Here is a 25,430-nt window from a genome sequence, read left to right on the forward strand (position 1 = left end):
TCCACCTCCCTCATGCGGCTCCCTGGCGGATGATCAAGCCCTGAAACGACCAGTGCTCAGCGTGGACGGTCTCCAGCGGCGTCCACTCCGAATTCCTGCAGCCCAGTAAAATCTAAACCCAGGCTGGAAGAAGACTGCAGACAGGTGAGCACAGACCAGGACTCCTTGGAAGACACAAGGGAGCTATCAGACCCCTTCAATGCTTTCCCCACTGCTGATAGGCCTGTATCAGATACTATGCTCAAGGAGATGCTGCTCTCCCTCCGCACTTCTATGCACGCAGACATGCTGAAGTGTGTTAGCTCCTTTAAAAATGAAGTTGGAGAGATGAGTAGCAGGGTGGAACACATTGAGTCAAAAATGGGGGACTTTGCTACTTCCCATAATACATTAATTGATGCCTTTCATGAGCAGGCGGATGAAATCGCATGGCTTAAAAGCAAAATCGCAGACCTTGAAGATAGGTCGAGAAGGAATAATATAAAAATAAGAGGAGTCCCTGAAACCGTCCTTCCTACGCATTTACAACAATATGCCAAGGAACTCATGTGCGCGTTCCTTCCCTCTACGGACGAAGCGGAGATGCAGGTGGACCGCATCCATAGGTTACCCAAACCATCTCATCTGCCAGATAATATCCCTAGAGATGTGTTAATGAGGGGGCACTTTTTCCAAACCAAGGAGAAGCTCATGATGGCGTTTCGCAAACAGCAGTTTCCTCCTGAAAAATTCACTCACATTCAGTTGTTTGCGGACCTTTCGCAGTATACAATGCAAAAACGGAAGTCGTTGGTGTCGGTGACCAAAGCCCTGAGAAACCACAACATCCCGTATAGATGGACACACGAGGACAACACCACTGTGGTGACTAACATTGAAGAGGGCCTGGCCCTGTTACGCTCCCTGGCCATACTGCCCGTGCAAGCAGCAGACGAACCCTCATTGGCAAAAATGACGCACTCCCTTGATGGATGGCACAGTGTCGCATAAGAAGAAGAAAAACTCTAAGAAAAGTAATCCTTAACTTTTTTCCCTCCTGAGCCGAGGGGTATACGGATACATATTGGGGCCTTGTAGCACTATGGAGCATTAGTGCGTTTCTTCCCCCCCCCCCTTGTAATAATGGACGGTTTTTCCGCCCTCTGGTTCTTGTTGAATCCTGCTTTTTTACTAATGTTTTGTTTCCTTTTTATGGATATGACTTTATCCCTATCTTTTTCCCCTTCTCATTTATGTCTCCCTTGGTCTGGTCGTCCTCTTCCTCTCTCGAGAACAACTAATATGGCGAATGGACTCATGCAATCGCACGGTCCCAGCGGAACCATACAGGACATTAGTACCACCTTCTCCAGGTTTCGTGAGTATCATTCACTACCCGACAGATATGTCTTTCAAAGTAGTTTCCTTTAATGCTAACGGGATGAATCACCCAGCAAAGCGCTCCACAGCCTGGAAGGAGGCCCTCAAACTCAAGGCTGATGTCCTTTTTATACAGGAGACACATTTTGAAGCTGGTAACATACCAAAATTCCAACACAAAAATTTCCCGACCCTCTTTATGTCCTGCGCACCGAAGAAACACAGAGGGGTCCTTATTGCTCTTAGAGACTCTGTGTCCTTTGTGCTGAAAGAGCTCCACACGGACCCTGCAGGTAGATATTTAATTGTACAAGGGGAGCTTAACAGCAAGCAGTACACCCTGGTCAATCTCTATGCCCCTAACACCCACCAAATTCGGTTCCTGCAAAGATTGTATAGGAGGATTGCAGATATTCAATGGGGGTCCCTAATTATTTGTGGTGATCACAATATCACCCCTGACTCCACCTTGGACTCTACTACAGTCGCTAAGCAGTCCCCTCCTAAATTGCAACCTTTCTTACATGCTGCAGATGTGTATGATGTGTGGAGGTGCCAGCACGGCGACGAGCGGGACTACACATTTTTTTCTTCCAGGCATAACTCGTACTCCCGTATTGACCTAATGCTTGTTGACAAACAGTTGCTGCAGTTAATTTCTACATCCACTATTCATGACATTACGTGGTCTGACCACACCCCAGTATCCATGGTGGTGATGGAGGGTCGCACTCCTGGTCCAGCTTACATCTGGAGAGCCAACTCCCGTATCTTTCAAATGCCAGAACATGCTGCCAGCATTAGAGCGCATCTGAAGGACTACTTTGCTTGCAAAGAAGGCTCGGTGGATGACCCGATGGTTTTATGGTGTGCCCATAAGGCATATATTAGAAGGGTGATGATCAAGATTTGTGCAGGAGAGAAGAGGCGGAGGACACACAAGGTGGATCAACTGCTTACCACCATAAAAACTCTTGAATCCCTTAACAAATCTAATACTGACCCAAATTTAGCTCAACAGCTGTCCAGGGCTCGTTCCGATCTCAGACTTATGTTAATTGAGCAAATTGAAAAATATGTGCGCTCACTGCGTATGTCCTTCTACTCCTCCGGTAATAGAGCAGGCAAGTTTTTGGCACAGAGGCTTAGAGGCATTAGAACTAAATCTAGAATACCGTATTTATTAGGACCTCAAGGCAATGGGAAACTTGTTAACCCGCAAGAGATAGCAGAATCATTTGCCGAATATTATGCAACACTTTATAATCTGAGCAAAGATCCAAACACTACTAAGCCTACCGACGATGCCATACAAGCGTTCTTAGCTAGTATTAGGTTGCCAAAGCTTGCGAAGGAACAGCTAGCTACTCTTAACTCCCCAGTGACTAGGTCTGAGATCGAAAGGGTCATCGGCACGCTCCCGCTGGGTAAATCCCCTGGCCCGGACGGCCTATCCAATGACTATTATAAAGCCTTTGGTGAGCAGTTGTCTCCAACGCTGCAACAGGTGTATGCAGCAGCAGTGTCCTCGGCCTCTTTCCCTAAAGAGATGCTTAAGGCATATGTTGTCACGATCCCGAAACCTGGTAAAGAACCTACTACTCCGGCAAATTTTAGGCCGATATCTCTACTTAATACCGATGTTAAGGTATACGCAAAGATATTAGCGCTCAGATTGCTCCCGATACTTCCTTCTATTATTAACCCCGATCAATCGGGCTTCACTACAGGTAGACAGGCATCGGATGCCACCAGAAGGGTCATTAATATCGTCCAGTATGCAAAGGCCTGTCGGACGCCTTCTCTGCTCCTCTCTTTGGATGCGGAGAAGGCGTTCTACAGGATTCACTGGGGCTATATGAGACAGGTTTTGATGGAGTTTGGTTTCTCGGGCCCGATACTGTCAGCTGTGTTGGCTTTGTACTCCTCTCCTTGCGCACAGGTTTACACATCTAACATGTTGTCCTCTGTTTTTGACATAACAAACGGTATGAGACAGGGGTGCCCCCTGTCCCCCTCCATCTTTAACCTTCTAATTGAGCCATTGGCGGAGAGGGTGAGGTCCGACCCCTCTATCACTGGCTTTAAGGTGGGGGGTAGGGAGCATGTGCTGAATTTATTTGCAGATGACATTATTCTATTTTTAACCACCCCGGACATCTCTCTTAGACGAGTCACTCAGACCCTGAAGGAATTTGGAAACATCTCCTTCTATAAAGTTAATTCGACTAAATCCTTAAACTTAGGCCTAGACGTCCCCCCCCCCCTTAGAGGCTGCACTGAAAAAGGAGTTCCCTTATAGCTGGAGCTCAGAACACATTACTTACCTGGGCATCAAGGTAACAAAAGAACTTAAACAATTGGCCCCTTCCAACTTCTCTCCTTTATTGACAAAACTTAAAACAGAAATCGCCCAACTGAACAAAACCGAATTAACCTGGACGGGACGGTTAGCCACCTTTAAAATGATTATTTTACCGCAGATTCTGTACGTGTTCCGTACCCTCCCAATCCCCTTAGGAGAGGTCCACTTTGGACCCTTTCATGCGATACTCAGACAATTCCTATGGAGAGGTAAGAAACCGAGATGTGCTAAATCACTATTGGTGAAACATAGGAGAGCGGGAGGCATGGGGCTAGTGGATCTCCGGGACTACTACAGGGCCTCACTACTTACTCAAGTCAAACATTGGCTTAATCCCTCATGTGTGACCCCCTGGGTCGAGTTGGAAAGAGCCCTGTGCCCGACAGGTGACCTGACACTACTGCTCCTCTTAGATACCCTGAAACCGTACTCTGTGCATATTTTTCCTCCCACCATCCAGGCCTCTTTGTTGGCCTGAAGGACTCTCATTAACCTAGCTTCAGAGGGGCAGGGGACCATGGAGTTCCCTGTACCCTTAAAAGTTATTTCCTACATGGTTCCCGACCTCCCTACGGTTACATGGCATGACAAAGGAATCAAATTCATTGCTGACTTATACACTGAGGCTAGGCTCATTCCCTTTGACATACTTCAGGAACGATATGGACTTTCACCCACAGATAGGTATACTCACCACCGTATATTACATTGCTTGAGGTCCATAAAGACGCACCAGGTGCTTATGCCTAAAGCTGCTTGGAAGTTCTACAACTCCAACTTCCTAGCCCGGGGTGGGATTTCCCTCTTTTATAATATTTACCAAAGCAAATTAGAGTTTGTTAAATCTCGCCCCTACGCGTTATGGGAAAGGGATATGAATACTTCCTTCACACCTCAGCAATGGATAGCGGCTTTTCGAGCCGTCTATGCTTCTTCCAAATCCGTTAATCACTGGGAGCTATCACAAAGAATCGCCCTAAGATGGTATCTCACACCATACAAAATATCCAAATTTGACCGTGGAGGGTCCCCGCTGTGCTGGAGACTGTGCGGAGACATTGGAAATCTGTACCACGTGTTTTGGAGTTGTAGGAGCCTGACTAGCTTCTGGAACTCCTTGTTCCGCGTTGTGTCCAGTGTATTGGGAATCATAACTAGACCTAACCCCGCACTTGCTATATTGAACATAGGAATAGACAACTTTCCTCCTGAGTCTAGAGTGGTGGTAACACACATTTTATTGGTGGCTCGTACGCTAATAGCGAAACATTGGAAATCAGACTATGCCCCAAGAGTATCTGAGGTTTTAGCTACCACCCAAATCCACTTTGTATATGAAACCTTAATTGCTAGCAGACAAGGTAATAGAATGAAGATGATGAATAAATGGCGAGTGTGGACAGAATGGTACAAGCCCGCTTGACCTTACTGAGTGTTACAGACGTGTAGATTGGAGATGACCGCTAGACCTTGGACCTTTGACCTATTATCCCCATTCCTAATCTTTCCTTTTCTTCCCCTTTCCCTTATTCCCCGTCTCTTTCTCTTCCCCCCCCCCCCTTCCCTGTTCCTCTAAGCAGAATACCCACTGTTTCCTATCTAAGTAGAGAGGATAGCACCCACTACTCAGTGGAGTCTGTAAGTTCAACATACAGCTTGTGTCAGTACCCTTAGATGAAAATGAATCTAGGCTTGTATGTTACTGGTTGTTGTATGTATATTTTCTACTTAAGAGAATCGGCATTCCCTTGTATTCCGTCCTACGGATTATCCTTTAACCAGTTGCCGACCGCCGCACGCCGATGTACGTCGGTACAATGGCACGGGCAGGCATAAGGACATACATGTACGTCCCTTGCCTCCCGCGGGTCGGGGGCCCGATCGGGCCCCCGCCCGGTGCCTGCGGCGGTCGGTATTCGTTCGGGAGCGATCCCGGACGAGGGGACGGCCATTCATTCATGGCCACCCCCTCGCGATCGCTCCAGACGAATAGAAATCCCCGGTGACATCACTTCCTCTCCTGTAATGTAAACACAGGAGAGGAAGTGATGTATTCTCTCCTCCGTGTCGGTATTTTTCGTTCCGACACGGAGGAGAGCGGATCAGTAAGTTGCACCAACACTCTACACACACAGTAGAACATGCCAGGCACACTCACACCCCCCCTTTACCCCCCGATCACCCCCCCCAATTATCCCTGCCCCCCAGTTACAGTGACACCAATGTAATTTATTTTTTTTTTTTTTGCATTGGTGTCATTTGTGACTGTAATAACTGTTAGGGCAGTTAGAGTTAGCCCCCTTTAGTTCTAATGTACCCCCCTAACCCCCCCAATAAAGGTTTAACCCCGTGATCACCCCCCGTCGCCAGTGTCACTAAGGCTGGGTTCACATTGCAGCGGTTTATGAGAACGAATGTGATTCGCACCGCACTGCAGTGCAAATCACATCCGATCTCTGTGTGATTCGAGTTCAGCCATTCGCCGCACCCGCCACACCCGCCGCACCCGCCGCAAATTCGCACGGGACCCTTTTTTTGGCCCGCAGCAGAATCGGATCGCATGGGTGTTCACACCATGCGATCCGAGTTTGCAGATCGCACTGCGATATGCGAACTGATCTGGGGGTGTCAGTAACATTTCACTGACACTCCCAGCAGTTCGCATAGGGCAGTGTGAACTGCCGCCGGGAGGCATGCGATGCGGGAACCCGCCGCGGATTCGCGGCGTTTCCGCATCGCTCCAGTGTGAACCCAGCCTAATAAGCGATCATTTTTCTGATCGCCGTATTAGTGTCACAGGTGACGCTAGTTAGGCAGGTAGGTATTTAGGTTCGCCGCAGCTTTTTATAGCGCCAGGGACCCCCATATACTACCGCATAAAGCCCCCTGATTGCCCCCTAGTTAACCCTTTCACCAGTGATCACCATATAACTGTTACAGGTGACGCTGGTTGGTTAGTTATTTTTTTATAGTTTCAGGGCACCCGCCATTTATTACCTAATAAAGGTTTAACCCCCTGATCACCCGGCGGGTGTCATTTGTGACTAATAACTGTTAGGGCAGTTAGGGTTAGCCCCCTTTAGTTCTAAGGTACCCCCCTAACCCCCCCAATAAAGGTTTAACCCCGTGATCACCCCCCGTCGCCAGTGTCACTAAGGCTGGGTTCACATTGCAGCGGTTTATGAGAACGGATGTGATTCGCACCGCACTGCAGTGCAAATCACATCCGATCTCTGTGCGATTCGAGTTCAGCCATTCGCCGCACCCGCCGCAAATTCGCACGGGACCCTTTTTTTGGCCCGCAGCAGAATCGGATCGCATGGGTGTTCACACCATGCGATCCGAGTTTGCAGATCGCACTGCGATATGCGAACTGATCTGGGGGTGTCAGTAACATTTCACTGACACTCCCAGCAGTTCGCATAGGGCAGTGTGAACTGCCGCCGGGAGGCATGCGATGCGGGAACCCGCCGCGCATTCGTGGCGTTCCCGCATCGCTCCAGTGTGAACCCAGCCTAATAAGCGATCGTTTTTCTGATCGCTGTATTAGTGTCACAGGTGACGCTAGTTAGGCAGGTAGGTATTTAGGTTCGCTGCAGCTTTTTATAGCGCCAGGGACCCCCATATACTACCGCATAAAGCCCCCTAATTGCCCCCTAGTTAACCCTTTCACCAGTGATCACCATATAACTGTTACAGGTGACGCTGGTTGGTTAGTTATTTTTTTATAGTTTCAGGGCACCCGCCATTTATTACCTAATAAAGGTTTAACCCCCTGATCACCCGGCGGGTGTCATTTGTGACTAATAACTGTTAGGGCAGTTAGGGTTAGCCCCCTTTAGTTCTAAGGTACCCCCCTAACCCCCCCAATAAAGGTTTAACCCCGTGATCACCCCCCGTCGCCAGTGTCACTAAGGCTGGGTTCACATTGCAGCGGTTTATGAGAACGGATGTGATTCGCACCGCACTGCAGTGCAAATCACATCCGATCTCTGTGCGATTCGAGTTCAGCCATTCGCCGCACCCGCCGCAAATTCGCACGGGACCCTTTTTTTGGCCCGCAGCAGAATCGGATCGCATGGGTGTTCACACCATGCGATCCGAGTTTGCAGATCGCACTGCGATATGCGAACTGATCTGGGGGTGTCAGTAACATTTCACTGACACTCCCAGCAGTTCGCATAGGGCAGTGTGAACTGCCGCCGGGAGGCATGCGATGCGGGAACCCGCCGCGCATTCGTGGCGTTCCCGCATCGCTCCAGTGTGAACCCAGCCTAATAAGCGATCGTTTTTCTGATCGCTGTATTAGTGTCACAGGTGACGCTAGTTAGGCAGGTAGGTATTTAGGTTCGCTGCAGCTTTTTATAGCGCCAGGGACCCCCATATACTACCGCATAAAGCCCCCTAATTGCCCCCTAGTTAACCCTTTCACCAGTGATCACCATATAACTGTTACAGGTGACGCTGGTTGGTTAGTTATTTTTTTATAGTTTCAGGGCACCCGCCATTTATTACCTAGTCTCACTAGTGTACCCCTAAATTTAGGGGTGTCTACTTTCCAAAATGGGGTCATTTGGGGGGGGTTTGTGCCATCTTGGCATTTTATGGCCTTCAAAACTGTAACGCCCTTAGAAAGCCTGAAGGCGGTGCTTGGTTTTCGGGGCCCCGTACGCGGCTAGGCTCCCAAAAAGTCCCACATATGTGGTATCCCCATACTCAGGAGAAGCAGCAGAATTTATTTTGGGGTGTCATTTCACATATGCCCATGGCATGCGTGAGCAATATATCATTTAGTGACAACTTTGTGAAAAGAAAAAAAAAAAAAGTTTGTAATTTTCCCGCAACTTGTGGCAAAATATAAAATATTCCATGGACTCAACATGCCTCTCAGCAAATAGCTTGGGGTGTCTACTTTCTAAAATGGGGTCATTTGTGGGGGTTTTGTGCCATCTTGGCATTTTATGGCCTTCAAAACTGTAATAGGTAGTGAGAAGTGAACTCAAAAATTTACGCCCTTAGAAAGCCTGAAGGCGGTGCTTGGTTTTCGGGGCCCCGTACGCGGCTAGGCTCCCAAAAAGTCCCACATATGTGGTATCCCCGTACTCAGGAGAAGCAGCAGAATTTATTTTGGGGTGTCATTTCACATATGCCCATGGCATGCATGAGCAATATATCATTTAGTGACAACTTTGTTAAAAAAAAAAAAAAAAAAAAAAGTTTGTAATTTTCCCGCAACTTGTGGCAAAATATAAAATATTCCATGAACTCAACATGCCTCTCAGCAAATAGCTTGGGGTGTCTACTTTCTAAAATGGGGTCATTTGTGGGGGTTTTGTGCCATCTTGGCATTTTATGGCCTTCAAAACTGTAATAGGTAGTGAGAAGTGAACTCAAAAATTTACGCCCTTAGAAAGCCTGAAGGCGGTGCTTGGTTTTCGGGGCCCCGTACGCGGCTAGGCTCCCAAAAAGTCCCACATATGTGGTATCCCCATACTCAGGAGAAGCAGCAGAATTTATTTTGGGGTGTCATTTCACATACGCCCATAGCATGTGTGAGCAATATATCATTTAGTGACAACTTTGTGTAAAAAAAAAAAAAAATTTTTTTTTTTGTCATTATTCAATCGCTTGAGGCAAAAAAATAAAATATTCAATGGGCTCAACATGCCTCTTATCAATTTCCTTAGGGGGTCTACTTTCCAAAATGGGGTCATTTGGGGGGGTTTTGTACTGCCCTGCCATTTTAGCACCTCAAGAAATGAGATAGGCAGTCGTAAACTAAAAGCTGCGTAAATTCCAGAAAACGTACCTTAGTTTGTAGATGTGACAACTTTTGCGCAAACCAATAAATATACAATTATTGACTTTTTTTTTACCAAAGACATGTGGCTGAATACATTTTGGCCTAAATGTATGACTAAAATTGAGTTTATTGGATTTTTCTAATAACAAAAAGTAGAAAATATCATTTTTTTTCAAAATTTGCGGTCTTTTTACGTTTATATCGCAAAAAATAAAAATCGCAGAGGCAATCAAATACCATCAAAAGAAAGCTCTATTTGTGGGAAGAAAAGGACGCAAATTTTGTTTGGGTACAACATTGCATGACCGCGCAATTACCAGTTAAAGCAGTGCAGTGCCAAAGTGTAAAAAGACCTCTGGTCATTTACCAGCAAAATGGTCCGGTCTGAAAGTGGTTAAGTGTTCTTTTTTTTTATTGTATCTCTTCCTTTGTTATGTCTATTTCTACCTGTATATGACATATGCAAAATTTTCAATAAAAACGAATTGTTAAAAAAAAAAAAAAAAAAAACATAAAAACAAAGAGACAGATTTTGATGATTTTGAAGTCCTTTATTAAAAAAAAAAAAAAACAATGGCCCTCGAAGTAAATCCAGCACCAATCACAATGAACGGCGCCACCTCTGACCCAAAAAAAATAAAACAGGCCCACACATGTTGCTTGCCTCCTGGCATCTAACATGTCAGGTTCCCACCGACTGTGAATAAATAAAGGGTGAGATCAGTGACAGCGGATGGCCCTTGTCCTTTGTTTATTTAGTCGCTAGGCTCCCGCTGACTGACAGCTCTGGTACCCAGTGCTGATGAAAAATAAAAAAAGGGGCAGGGTCATCTGTCATTGGGTGATCACACCCCTTTGTTTATTTACACTGTCCGTGGGAACCCCACATGTCAGATACCGTGAGGCAAGCGATGTCTGCAGGCCTTTCAGGTCAGCAGTAGCGTTCATGTTGAGGGCATGTAGTCTGGTATGGTTCGGGAGGGCGGTGAGTGAGCACATCCCTCCCCCCCTTTCCTGACTTCCCAGGCTGCATACTCGGAAAAAGATCTGGTATAAATTTTGGGGGGGTAACCCACTCTTTTTTTTTTTTTTTTTTTTATGTAATGCCCGCAATTATTTTGTTTACATTCTGCTGTCAGCGGGGAATCTGGACAGCAGGTAAGTATTAGTTAAGGACGTTGTGGCCAGCCAGTCTTTAACATCCAGCTATTGAAATTTGTATGCCAACAATACAAAACTAATTCCAAAATTTTTGTATATTTGGCATTTGTTTTTTCATTCTTTAATGCTATTCCAGTTCCAATCCACAAATAAACAAAATACACGGTAACTACATCCAGTAAATGCAGAAGATACAAACACATTTCTTTATTCATCAGCGTATAACACACACCATAACTTTAAGAGGGAAGTTTCAGAAAAAAAACAAATAAGGGTCAGTGCTTTGCAGCCTCACCAGTAGGGATGAGCCGAACCCCCCCGGTTCAGTTCGCAGCAGAACACGTGAACAGGCAAAGAATTTGTTCGCACACATGAACACCGTTAAAGTCTATGAGACACGAACATGAATAATCAAAAGTGCTAATTTTAAAGGCTTCTGAAGGCTTCTGCTCCCCAAAAAACGGCTGTTTTTAAAACTTTTTTTCCATTGATACATGTCCCCTGGGGCAGGACCCAGGTCCCCAAACACTTTTTATGACAATTCCATTCATATAAGCCTTAAAAAATAGCACTTTTGATTTCTCCCATAGACTTTTAAAGGGTGTTCCACGGCTTTTGAATTTGCCGTGAACACCCCAAATTGTTCGCTATTCGACAAATAGGTGAACACCCGATGTTCAAGTTGAACTTACCTTACCTTACCTTTGAACATCGGGCTCATCGCTACTCACCAGTGCCCATCAATACAGCCTAATCTATGACCATCGGCAGCTTCTAATGTGCCCATGATTGCAGCCTCTAATGTGCCTATGATTGCAGCCTGTTTAGTATACATCTGCAGACTCGCCTTTGCAGATGATTGCAGCCGCGCCAGTGCTGGATGACACAGATCCACAATCTCCTGTGTATCCGGTGCTCAGTCACTTACAGTCCCGCCTGGCTCATATGATGGACCAATGCCGGGCCAGGGGGGCAGGACTGTGTGTGACAGCGCCGGATACAAAGGAGATCGTGGCTCTGTGTCATCCAGTGGTGCTCGTCCCTTCCTTCCACTCCGAGTAGCAGGGATCGGCGTAAAACACGCACACACGATTTCCCCCTGATTTTCAGGGGGAAAAAGTATGTGTTATACACTGATAAATACTGAAGATACAAAACTATTTATTTTAGTTTTACATATACAATAATTGTGTATATTTGGAATGGCATATACAATAGTTTTGTATATTTGGAATAGCATTAAAATTTTTTTTTTTTTAAACAGTGTGGGGGTCCCCCCAATCCATACCAGGCCCTTCGGGTCTGGTATGGATTTTGAGGATAACTCCAGGCTAACAATTTTTAAAAAAAAACTGTGTGGCCCCCCTCCCACCCCCTGAAATCCATACCAGGCCCTTAGGACTTTTTATTTTTTTGGCATGGGGGTGCTTTAAGGCAGTGGGGGGAATCTCCCCAAAGCACCTTGAGGACATGTGGCCTGGTATGGTTCAGGAGTGGGGGCAGCAACAGATGAGTCATGGTTTTTAAGGACATTACCACCAAATTGACAGCCTGCTCCTAAAAAACAGCTATTCTTTACACAGATGTCAGATCGGTTGATCAGTTTTCGACCATTTCGAATTGTAATCGTTTTGAAAATTTGGATATCCTTAGAAAATGAATAACAAAACAAAATTAATAAGATAATGAATCTATCTGAAACTAAACTCTACACATTTTTTCATTCTGCACATATCTAATCCCAACTGTAATGCCGGGCTCAGGTGAGTGACGTCAGCCAACAGCAGACTTTACCCTGCGGTCGGCAGAAAAAACGGGTCACAGGAGTGCAGAATTAACTGCACTCCTATGATCCCCAGGGGAAGTATAGCCTTGCAAAAAACGTTGGCTGTCATCTTTGTCTTCTAGCTTGCAAATTTGGCCATTTGACAGACAGCACGTGAAAAAGCAGTACAAAGGAGACTGCTGAAATCAAATGGTGCCCTTTTCACACCTCTACTGTATATACCGGCAACTGCCTATTCATTTCCTTGACTTGCAAGTACAATATTTCATGGCCTCACATGAATAGTGCAGCATCCCCTTTGCTGTTTTTCTTAACTAGTTTTTTGTTGTTGTAGATGTTCACATTACTGGTGTCTTGATGTGCCTTTTCACATATTGCATTATAAAATTCTACCGTATCTATTCCTGAATGCTTGCCAAGAAAATTTACTACCGCTAAAACTATTTTATCAAAATATTACTTTGATATATCCCTTGATATTTCTGATGGCTTCAATCGTACTACAAAATTATTTGACTTTTCAGAATTTTGCAATTTTTTTAGTAGTTTTGAGTAATTAGAGATTTTTTTTTGTACCTAGGTCCTATTTTATATATATTTAATTTACTTTCCTGTCCCCAAGACTCGGTAGAAAGTGAGGGGAAATACTCTATTAGTTATTACTGAAGCATTTCCCATCACCTTCTGTTTTGATGACGGTGGTGACCAGGACAAATAGAGAAGGTTTATCTCCCTACAGCAAAAAATAAACCTGACGACAGCTTTAACCATCCTCTATTCTATCCATAATTTAAAGGTTTATTAAAATACACGTTAGAGAAAGTGTAGAAGGGTGATATTGAGGTCACTTGAGCCCAAACTGCGTTATATTGTGCTTGCAAAGTGTAAAGGGTCCCAGCAGGACCATGTCTTATGGACCACCAAGCACATGTTCATACTGCAAAACCGCTGCTCATAAGGTTCAATAAACCCTTTAGAAAGCAAATCAGAGGAGGCAATTCAGCTGCAGTAAAATACATTCAGACATCGCCACCTCTGGAAGCCAATTACTACTCCTTCCTAATTACTCCTATTGAAATTCAGCAAATTGGCCCACCATACCTCTATTTTCTAAACTTTGTTTTGGCAAGACGATAATTATTGTGCCACATCCTTCTACAAACAATTTAACCACCTCGCGCCCGCCCTATAGCCGATTTACGGCCTTAGAGCAGGCGCTTTCCTGCAATTGGCTGTCCCTGGACGTCCTATTGTTTACTTCCGCAATGCGCGCCGCCGCGGGCGCGCATCGCGGAAGTTCTGTGTTCGCCGTGTCCCCCGGGGACAGGCAAACACAGATCGCTGTAAACTGCCAATCACAGCGGCCGTTTACAGCGTGATCGGCGTGTCCAATGGGAGATGATCTCATATGTAAACATATGAGATCATCTCTCAGCGCCACTCTCCCTCCTCACACAGACAGCGTGTGAGAGGGGAGAGATGAACGGCTGCAGCAGCCGTCAGTGCACAGAGAAAAAAAAAGTGCAAAAAAAAGTGCCATCCTCCCCCAGTGCCATCCTCCCCCAGTGCCATCCTCCCCCAGTGCAATACTGCCCCAGTGCCATCCTGCCCCAGTGCCATCCGCCCCAGTGCCATCCTGCCCCAGTGCCATCCTGCCCCAGTGCCATCCGCCCCAGTGCCATCCACCCCAGTGCCATCCACCCCAGTGCAATCCACCCCACCCCAGTGCCACCTGCCCCCAGTGCTATCTGTCCCCAGTGCCACCTGTTGTCAGTGCCATTTGTCCCCAGTGCCATCTGTCATCAGTGCCACGTATAAGTGGCATCTGTCATCAGTGCCACGTGTCATTAGTGCCACATAGTGGCATCTGTCATCAGTGCCACGTATTAGTGCCATCTGTCATCAGTGCCACGTATCAGTGCCACCTGTCAGTGTCACGTGCCATCTGTTGTCAGTGTCACGTGTCATCAATGCCACTTATCAGTGCCATCTGTCATCAGTGTCACACGTCATCGGTGCCACGTATTAGTGCCATCTGTCATCGGTGGCACGTATTAGTGCCACGTATTAGTGCCACGTGTCATCAGTGCCACGTATTAGTGCCACGTGTCATCAGTGCCACGTATTAGTGCCACGTGTCATCAGTGCCACGTTTTAGTGCCACGTGTCATCAGTGCCACATATTAGTGTCATCTGTCATCAGTGCCACATATTAGTGCCATCTGTCATCAGTGCCACGTGTCATCAGTGCCACGTATAAGTGTCATCATTGCCACGTATCAGTGCCATCTGTCATCAGTGTCACGTGTCATTGTCCTGGTATTTCAAAAGTGTAATAAGTAGTCAACAAGTTAGATGTGTAATTTATGCTCCTAGAACACGTGATGGCGCTCCCTGCATGTTGGGCCTCTCTATGTGGCCAGGCTGTGAAAAAGTCACACACATGTGGTATTGTAATACTCAGGAGGAGTAGCAGAATTTTTTTGGGGGTGTCATTTGTGGTATACACATGCCATGTGAGAGAAATAACCTATTACAATGACAATTTTGTGGAGAAAAATAAAAAAAAAATGAAAAATCTTAAAGCGGAGGTCCACCCTAAAATGGACCTCCGCTCATCGGAATCCCCCCCCCCTCCGGCGCCACAATCGGCACCTTTCAGGGGGGAGGGGGGTGCAGTTACCTGGATAATCCAGGTAACTGCACCCACTTCCGGGCTAGCTCTCTGCGGAAAGGGGCGTGCGTTACGCCCCTTTCCGCAAGCGCCCGCCCCCTTCAGCAAGTGCCCCGCTGCCTGCTGGGAAACACACAGCTCCCAGAGGCAGCGGGGACCGTCCGGATTGCGCCGCGCGGCTCGCGCATGCGCAGTAGGGAACCAGGAAATGAAGCCGAAAGGCTCCATTTCCTGATTCCCATACCCAAGATGGCGGCGGCAGGACCCGATAGACGAGCGAGCGATCGGCTTCGGGTGCCGACATCGCGGGCGCGCTGGACAGGTAAGTGTCACTATTTAAAAGTCAGCAGCTGCAGTATTTGTAGCTGCTGGCTTTTAAAAAAAAAAAAAAACGCGGAGTCCCGGTGGACTCCCGCTTTAATTTTGCAAAGAATTGTGGGAAAAAAATGACAACATCAAAAAGCTCCCCATGCCTCTTACTAAATACCTTATAATGTCTACTTTCCAAAAAGGGGTCATTTGGGGGGTGTTTGTACTTTCCTGGCTTGTTCGGGTCACAAGAAGCGAGATAGGCCACCAGTACATCAGATGTGATCAATTTTGTGCGATTCGCACCACAGCTTGTAGACTCTCTAACTTTCACAAAGACCAAATAATATCCACTAATTTGGGTTATTTTTACCAAAGATATGTAGCAGTATAAATTGTGGCCAAAATTTATGAAGAAAAATTAATAATTTGCATAATTCTGTCACAGAAACAAAGAAATATGCATTTTTTTTCAAAATTTTCGGTCTTTTTTCATTTATAGCGCAAAAAATAAAAACCCCAGAGGTGATCAAATACCACCAAAAGAAAGCTCTATTTGTGGGAAAAAAAGGACACAAAATTCATTTGGGTACAGTGTTGCATGACTGAGTAATTGTCATTCAAAGTGTGAGAGCACCAAAAGCTGAAAATTGGTCTGGTCAGGAAGGGTGTTTAAGTGCCCAGTAAGCAAGTGGTTAAGAGATAAAAAAGAAATTGGCTGGACTTTTAGGCCTGGTTCACACGTATGCATTATTTAGTGCGTTTTCAGTTTTGCAGAAACACACTACAGTCCATTTAACATGGTTTCCTATGGATGTAATTCATATATGTGCATTTTATGGAAAGGGCCAGGGACTTTTTTCTGTTTTTTGGTTCCATAGACTTCAATGAATCAAAAACGTGTATTGCAAAACGCAAAATGCACCTGGTATATGCAAACTGGAACCTGCATAGGTGTGAATCAGGCCTTAGGACATTTCACATATAGACTCTTTTTATAAAAATATATAACCTATTTAATTTAACAAAACATCTTTTAAAAATCTCAATATTTTACATTCAAACAAAAGTTAAGAAAGACCCTGTGGTAACTCCTCAGAAAGTAGTGTCCTATCATCCGTATTAACCGCTTAGGGACCAGGCCTTTTTCTGACACTTGTAAAAATCTGTATTTTTTCCTAAAAAATTACTTAGAACCCCCAAATGTTATATGCCATATATACTTGTGTATAAGCCGAGTTTTTCAACACATATTTTATGCTGAAAAAGCCCCCCTCAGCTTATACTCTAGTGAGGCAGGATGGGAGAAGGCAGGGGCGGGTGCAAGAGAGCTCTGTGGCTTTGCTAGCTTTTGGAATGTGTGAGTTTTTATTGAGCTGACATCGAGCTCTTTGCTGCCCCCTCTGGTAAATTCCTGCATGTGCACCCCTTGTGTGTCCTGCACAAGAGCTGGGAGTGGGACAAGGAACACCACCTAACATGTAAGGGCTGTTCTACTGTAGGGGGGGGGGGGTGTATGTGTCTGTGTACATGTGTATGTGTGTCTGTGTACATATGTGTGCCTTACCAGTAGCTGCTGAATTTCCCACCCTAGGCTTTTACTCGAGTCAATACGTTTTCTCAGTTTTTTGTGGTAAAATTAGGAGCCTCGGCTTGTATTCGGGTCGGCTTATACTCGATTATATACTCGATTATATACGGTATATATATATTTTTAGCAGAGATCCTAGAGAATAAATTGGTGGTCACTGCAATTTATTATGTTTTGTGCAGTGGTTTTTCAAATGCAATTTTTAAAATACAGTTTAACAAAAATGTTTTAAAACATAATGCCGACTTTTTTTGTATAATATTAAAGATGATGTTACACCAAGTAAATAGACACCTAACATGTCATGCTTTAAAATTGCACGAGCTTGTAAAATGGCGCAAAAGTATCATACTTAAAAATCTCAAACGACGCTTTAAAAATGTCTACAGGTTACGAGTTTAGAGTTGCAGAGGAGGTCTAGTGCTAGAATTATTGCTCTCACTCAGACTTTCTTGGCGATACCTCACATGTGTGGTGCAAACCCTGTTTACATATGTGGGCGTGACCTACGTATGTGTTCACTACTCTGCATGAGCATGCAAGGACAGAGAAGGCTCAGGAGGGGGGGGGGGGGGAATCCCGTGGTGATCCACTGCAGGGATCACTTTTATCTGAAAGTACAGCGCCTGAGAGAAAATAAAATATCAGAGTTATGGCATCTAGCTGCAGCCATAACCCTGATATTGATCAAACAAATTACATATTTTCCAAGTTAGGTGGTCTGCATTTTACCACGGGCATACCCAATATCCCAGTTAAACACTTTATTTTGATGGGTATCAATAGGCACTCTTAAACTCAACACATTTTTGGGACTATGGCAATTTGCTTCATCAAGAGAATTTAGGGGTCAGTTCATAATATTTAAATACTCCTAAATCATACAAGAACTGCACAGACAATAAGGCAAGCATATATCAAATTCTACCAGGAAGATGTAAAATTTTGAGGTTAAACTATGGCCTACATCAGGGCAAATGATGGGGGACTCATGCAGCCCCCCCCCCCCCCACACAAAAAGTACAAGCATTCCTCAAACTCATGGAGTGTCTGCAACAATCAAAGGGACACCATGATGAAATCTACATATAGAATGAAAATATACACTACTGTGCAAATGTTTTAGGCAGGTGTGAAGAAATTCCAATCACACATGGCATAATGGGTAAGTATTTGCCTGTATTTATCAGCATTGAGGACACCATTGATCCTGACCAAATCTCCAACTCAGAAACACAGCCCCAAACTTCCAAGAAATCTCCACCATACTTCACTGTTGCCCGCAGACACTTGTTATTTTGCCATCTACAGCCCTTTGGCCAACAAACTGCCTCCAGCTACAGCCAAATACTCAAACTTTAACTTATTCCAAAGCACCTGCTGTCACTTTTCTGCACCCCAGTTCCTATGTTTTTGTGCATGGTTGAGTCGCTTAGCCTTGTTTCCATGTCAGAGGTATGGCTTGTTGGCCACAATTCTTACATCACTTCTGGCCAGACTTCTCTGGGCAGTACATGGGTGTATCTGGTCCCACTGGTTTCCACCAGTTCTGTGCTGATGGTACTGCCAGACATCTTCCAATGTCAAAGGGAAATAAGCATGATGTGTCTTTTATCTGCTGCAATAAGTTTCCTTCGCTGACCACTGGGTCTATGGCACTCAATGTTGCCCATTTTGTTGTGTTTCTTCAAAAGAGGAAGAACATGACATCTTGAAACCCCAGTCTGCTTTGAAATCTTTACTTGGGAGAGACCTTACTGATGCAGTATAACTACCTTGTATCTTGTTGCTGTGTTCAGTTTTCCCATGTGTATGACCTGTGACATGATACTGTCTTCCACAAACTCACTTTAGTAGCAGAGTTTGGCAAAGTTTCTGCAATTTAGCAGAGTCTTGGGTTCCCTGCCCAGTTAAAGCCTACTACATTGCTGTTAATGACTGTGTTTCAAGCTACATATGAAATTGATGATCATTAGCACCTGCTTGGTATAACTGAACACTTGAAAGGGGCATTATATTATGGAACTAGAACAGGGTGGTTTCACTGACTTTCAAACCATATGCCATGTCCTTTGACAGTCAACATCTGCCTTGACACAATTCATGGTGCTTGGATGAAGGTATCTGAATTACCCTGGTGACTATAAATGCTTGGATATGTTTCTTGACATACTTGGGTGAGCAGCAAAACATCCTTAATATTATAGAACCAGGCCAGTTGACTGCAACTAGCTACAGCATAGTCTGGATAGATGGGAACCTTCACAGAAAATTCTATTGTCTAATATCCAAATGGCTGAAGAGAAAAGAAGAAATAGAAAAGAGAATTGCACACCTAAGCCCTTGTACACACGGACCATGTTGTCGGATAATCAGACCGTGTGTGGTCTCCATCTGACTTTTTCCGTCGGAATGTCCGACCAACAAAGTTTGAGAGCTGGATATAAAATTTTCCGACAACGTGATCTGATCGGACTTTGTCCAATCATTTGTAGAGAATTCCGATAGGACAAAGTGCCACACATGCTCAGATCAAATTCCTAGACCAAAGCTATTGGCTGCTAGCCTCGTAACTAAACAACGTCATCACGTGGCTTCTGTCCAAAATTGGCCCTGGTAGATGAATGGGGACCGATGTGAGTGTGCAATGTACAGGGATAGGGACAATTGTAGATACTCACTCAGGTTGAACTGGATGGACTGGTGTCTTTATTCAACCTTACTAACTATGAAACTATGAAACGTTCCGTACGATCTGGTTTTCCGACAACTTTGTCCAACCATCTGTATACAACACCAGCTTCAGACAAAATCCGGCGGAAAAAAATCCAACGGATTTTGTTGTTGGAATGTCCGACCGCGTGTACAAGGGCTAAGGGTTTACTGAGTGAGGCAAAGAACAATGTGCATAGCGCAGTTACTCACCATGAGCAATCTAAAATAATTTTCCTAAAAGCAAAATGCAATTATTTTTGTTATTGATGATAAAAATGTACATACTTCCAGTTTTCTTTGCACTACCGCATTGAATAAGCCCGCCTTTCCAGTTCCTCTTGGTAATAATCTATGTATTTAAAATATAATCTATGTATCAAAACCTATATTGTGTGTTTTAATGCTGTTGTTTTTTTCAGTGTGTCCTGCCAGTTATGAATGCCCAGATGGGGAATGTATTAATTCTACTGAGATATGTGATGGGATTGAGAACTGTATTAATGGCACAGATGAACAGCAGTGTAACCAAGGTACCCCATTCATCTTTCATGTTCTCCAGTGAATCTACAATAACTGCTTGTGTTATATGATGAATTCCTTTCTACAGCTAATGTAGAAGCATATAAATGAAATGAATGAAATACAAGTAGTGATCATCACATATGAATTTTTAATTCCTTTCTTTATATTACAAATATATACTATTATAGGCACATCTGATGATAAGATGCTCAAAATATAAAAGCTATGCTCTGTGATTAAACAAACATAATAACATAATGTGAAAGCAAATTCATCAGAAAATTATTCATCTAAAAATAAAGTTCCAAATAATAGTTCAAACTTTTTTTTTAAATATCTTTTCATAAAAACATACATATAAAGTGTCCTGGTGTCTTTCAAAACTTTCTATACAATTAAGGGAACCGCTTCCAGTGAAAGAATGTTTTCAATCCTTTTTTCCAAATGTAATTATATGTGCGGCTTACCAGATCCCAATGATCTCCAAGTTATAAGAGATCATATATCTCAGGTTGATGCCTCCCAAGTGTAACCTGACCTCCTTGATGGATCAATCCAGCAGCCTTCTAATTAGCTTCCCAGCCCTACACACTCCAGCCTGGACTCGCTTGATGCTCTCCACTCGGTGTATGTGTGGGGTTTAAACATAGGGAAGTCTCATTGCATAATACGTTTACAAAATAGGTTTATGTAAAGCTAAAGTAATGTACTTACAGCAACTAGGATAGATTTAGGCAATAGAGAGGGTAATCCAACCAAGAGATCATCAAGTATGGATCATCACATCATAGCTCCCATCTCCTTCCAACATGTTTCACCTTAACCACTTCAGCCCCAGAATATTTTACCCCCTTCCAGACCAGAGCACTTTTTTGCGTCGCTTTAACTGACAATTGCGCGGTCATGCGGCGTTGTACCCAAACAAAATGACAACCTTTTTTTATCACAAATAGAGCTTTCTTTTGGTGGAATTTGATCGCCTCTGCGGTTTTTATTTTTTTGCGCTATAAACAAAAAAAATAGCGTCAAGTTTGAAAAAAAAAACACTATATTTTTTACTTTTGCTATAATAAAAATCCCCCAAAAATATAGAAAAACATTTTTTTTCCCTCAGTTTAGGTCTATATGTATTCTTCTACATATTTTTGGTAAAAAAAATGAAATAAGCTTAAAAAAAAACCTATTGGAATCCATGCGTCTGACACCCTACATGTAGATTAGGGGTCGGATGCATGGATGGGGGGGGGGGGGGGGGGGGCGGTGCCCCTGTGCCACTTATGAAGCGGCTGCCACTAGTGAATACTTATCAACAGTTGATTTTTTTTTTTTTGGTTTTTGCTTTTTAAGAATTAGGCAAAGATTTCAAACATACTTCTTTCAAGTTGTCATGGGGTATAGTTTGTAGGATTTTAAGGAAAATAATGAATTTAATCAAATTGGGAATAAGGCTGTAACATAACAAAATGTGGAAAAAGTGAAGCGCTGTGAATACTTTCTGAATATACTTTACAGGCAGTCCCCGGGTTACAAACAAGATAGAGTCTGTTTTTAAGTTGAATTTGTATGTAAGTTGGAACAGGTACTTTTTTAAGTGTGGCTCCAGCTTAAAAAAATGTTTTTTAAAGTTTTTGGATAGCATAGGGAAGGGTTAACACCCCTGCAATATTTGTTTTGCTGTCTTGTGTCCCTTTTCAGAAGATTTCACCTAGCTTTCTGTCCTAATGACAATTGGATTTAAAAAATTTTGAGAAGTTGTGGAAACAAGAATTGGTGATAAAGCTTAAGGGTTCGTTCACACAGAGGCAACACGACTTTTGGAGGCAACTTGGACACCACATGAACACGACTTGGGGCGACTTACAACACGACTTTAAGTCGCCCCAGGCCAGGCGACTTTTGCCGCGGCCAATCAGAGAATGAGCTCTCAGGAGTCAGATGTTTGTAAACCGTGGACTGCCTGTATATATTTATCCTAGTGTGGTCTCCTGCTTAACAGGAAACTATGGTAGAATATAGTAGTTTTCCTGCTTAAACCATGGTGGGTTTTTCTTCCGTTCTTCTTCTCTGCAAAGTAAAGGCATAATGTGCTAGTTTGCATCGCATACTAGCACATTATGTGACACTTACCTGCAAACGAAGCTCGCATCGTCCCCGCCGCAGGCCACATCCATCTTTTCCTCTCTTCCTTCCGGGGGCGTGGCTCTGTGACTGTCCACAACATCACTTCTGCGCATGCACGCAGGAGCAGCTGGTCCTGGCACACGCTCCTTTAGAAACGGCATGGGCGGCCGTTCCTTCAGAGCACATGCACGGATGACATAATCGGCACAGTATTCAGTATACAGTAAATATCTCCTAAATGGCACATGTTTTAGGAGATATATACAGTACCTATAGGTAAGCCTTATTCTAGTCTTATTCCTGGCTTACCTATAGGTACAACTTACACAGGGAGGTTTACAACCTCTTTAACAGGGAGTCCTGTGTGCTTAACAAGTTTTACCAAATCTTGCTGTATCTAGGCAGTTTTGGAAACTGTGACGTGGACAGGAGTGACTCATGCAGGTCAGCAGCATGACTATGGATGCCATCCTAGCCAATTGCAGGCATAGGGCCCTGTGCATGCTGGGAAGGGGATTTATATTCAGTGAGGAGACACAGGAAGTGGTCTTTGCCTGGAGAGGAGTGTCAATCGAGGAGAGAGAGTCTTGCCCTCCTTAGTGCCAGGCAGCCTCAGGCTGGAGAGCCAACCCATGTGCTCTGAGGAGCTGACTGAGGTGAGCCATGCTTAAGAGGATCTGTTTGCAATGCCTTTGAATACAGACCAAAGATCTAGGGGCCTATTCTTTTGTGGGCTACCCCCTCTGTGTTAGAAAAGTCAGCTACTGGGAACAGTAGAAAGGGGGCATTGGCTAGTGTACTGAAGAGCAATAGTCTGTTCTTCTCAGAGGATTTGCTCAATTTCTAAAGATAGGAATTCCACAGTCAAGTTGAAGCAGTTACCTTCCTTGTAATTAGTTGAATCTGGAGTATCCCACTATCTAACCTTTACTATCCAAGCTCTCAAACATCAAAAACAATCAAAACCCCTAGACTGATTATTTAAGAAATTAGCCTAAAGCCCCATACACACTATCAGATTTTCTGCAGATTTTCTCCTTCAGATTTACTAAAACCATATAATATGAGGTCAAACCTTAGGAGTTGCAATTTGTATGCAGTCAGGCAGGCCCTTGCACTACATGGTTTTGGTAAATCTGAAGACAAAAATCAGCAGAAAATCTGATCGTGTGTATGGGGCTTAAGTGTGTGTCTAGCTGTAGGAAATACTGCGTGCCCGGTTGAAGAGATAAAGCAAGAGAGAGAAAGTATTCAACGGCTCTTACGGAAGTAGAGCTACATAACACATTACAATTACCTCCTGTAGTCCTTTCTAAAGATATCTCACGGAGATCTGTTTTAAACACCAAAAACCCCTTCAAAAATGTAATTTCCAAGAATAAAGGTTGCCCAATAAAAGACCACAAAGTCAACAGACTAAACAACTAAAACTTGTGATCTGCCAATTGCAAGATTCATATCTTACTGTTCAATATTTTATGAAAGCTAATGCCCTGTACACGCGACCGGTTTTCCCGTCAGAATAAACTCTGAAGGAGTTCCGATGGAATTCCGCTGAAACTGTCTTGCGTACACGCGATCACACCAAAGTCTGACCGTCAAGAACACACGTACAACACATACGACGAGACTAGAAAAGGGAAGTTCAATAGCCAATAGCTTCGGTCTCCTTGCTTCAGAGCATGCGTCGTTTTTTGGTACGTCAGAACAGCATACAGGCGAGTGGTTTTCCCGATAGGAATTGGTTCTGTCAGAAATATTTAGAACATCTTCTCTTTCTAAGTCCGTCAGAATTTTCAATGTAAAAAGTCAGATGAGGCATACACAAGATCGGAATATATGATGAAAAGCTCCCGTCTGACTTTTTCTGTCGGACATTCCACTTAGAGAGCCCCAAGATAAAGAAGCACACAACAATGCAAAAAAACTTTACTTCAGTGCTTCTTCTCACAAAAAATGAAACATAATTCAGATTGGTATACTAGTATAAGTGAACAGTGCTTAAATACAGTATATCACTTACATTATACAGGTGATTAAGCTTATCAAAAAGTACCTATGTTTTCACCTTCCCCATTAGCATATCTTGCTTGGTGTTCTCTAAATGTTCTAGAAATGGATATGGAAAAAGGTTTGTGCACAGTAGTATAGAGGCCTTTAGAAAAGGGCGGCCCATCCATTAAAGGAACATGGGCGCCGCCACCCCATCCATGCACCCGGCCCCTTTCAGGATGCCGGATACATGGATTCCAATGGGGCAGGGTGTTTTTTTGAAGCACCGATTAGAGCCAGAGGCTCTAATAGGCTTCAAAATAGGGTGGGCTTGGGGCGCAGAGAATGCGGTCTGAGCCCACCCAGGTGTGTTACAATAGCAAATTAGCAAATTAATATTCACTATTTTAACACCGATTCTCCTCCTGGCCAATCAGGAAGTGGCTCATGTGACCCATCACCTGATTGGCTGTAAGGACAGTCGATCCTATTGGATGCCTAAGAGGGGGGGAGGAGTCGCACGGCCGCAGTTATGGATGAAACGACACGGGAGCCGATGCCTGCCACCTATTGCCAGATGCCCGATACCTGCCACCTAGATGGGGTAAGACAGCGAGCAGGGGGGTTAGGGGGTTTGAGACAGGGGGGTTTGTTGTTTGCAGCCCCCCCAAAAAGAAAAAAAATCGGTCTTTAGATATTAATCAAGGTGGGACCTGCGGTTAATGGTTGGCATTAGGGATGAGCCGAACACCCCCCGGTTCGGTTCGCACCAGAACTTTCGAACGGACCCCGCGTTCGAAACGAACGTTAGAACCCCATTGAAGTCTATGGGACTCGAACGTTCGAAATGGAAAGTGCTAATTTTAAAGGCTAATATGCAAGATACTATCCTAAAAAGGGTTTGGGGACCTGACTCCTGCCTCAGGGGACATGGGTCAATGCAAAAAAAGGTTTTAAAAACAGCCGTTTTGGCGGGAGCACTGATTTTAATGACGATTAAAGTGAAAAAAAAAGTGAAATATTCCTTTAAAT

At 44.3% G+C, this 25,430-nt stretch overlaps 1 protein-coding gene across 2 annotated transcripts in view; it reads left to right on the forward strand.

Annotated features, from left to right (window-relative positions):
• The window catches only part of TMPRSS6 (transmembrane serine protease 6), a 430,707-nt gene that overhangs the window by 287,198 nt on the left and 118,079 nt on the right, over positions 1-25,430 (forward strand). For both annotated transcript variants that reach the window (XM_077452249.1, XM_077452250.1), the window contains one exon: positions 20,183-20,293. In XM_077452249.1, coding sequence (XP_077308375.1) covers positions 20,183-20,293 — 111 coding nt within the window. The remainder of the gene's footprint in view (positions 1-20,182; positions 20,294-25,430) is intronic.

The sequence above is a fragment of the Lithobates pipiens genome, unplaced genomic scaffold (assembly GCF_037356315.1).
Source record: "Lithobates pipiens isolate NorthernLeopardFrog02 unplaced genomic scaffold, aLitPip1_a1.2 Scaffold_23, whole genome shotgun sequence".
In the NCBI taxonomy this organism is placed as follows: domain Eukaryota; kingdom Metazoa; phylum Chordata; class Amphibia; order Anura; family Ranidae; genus Lithobates; species Lithobates pipiens.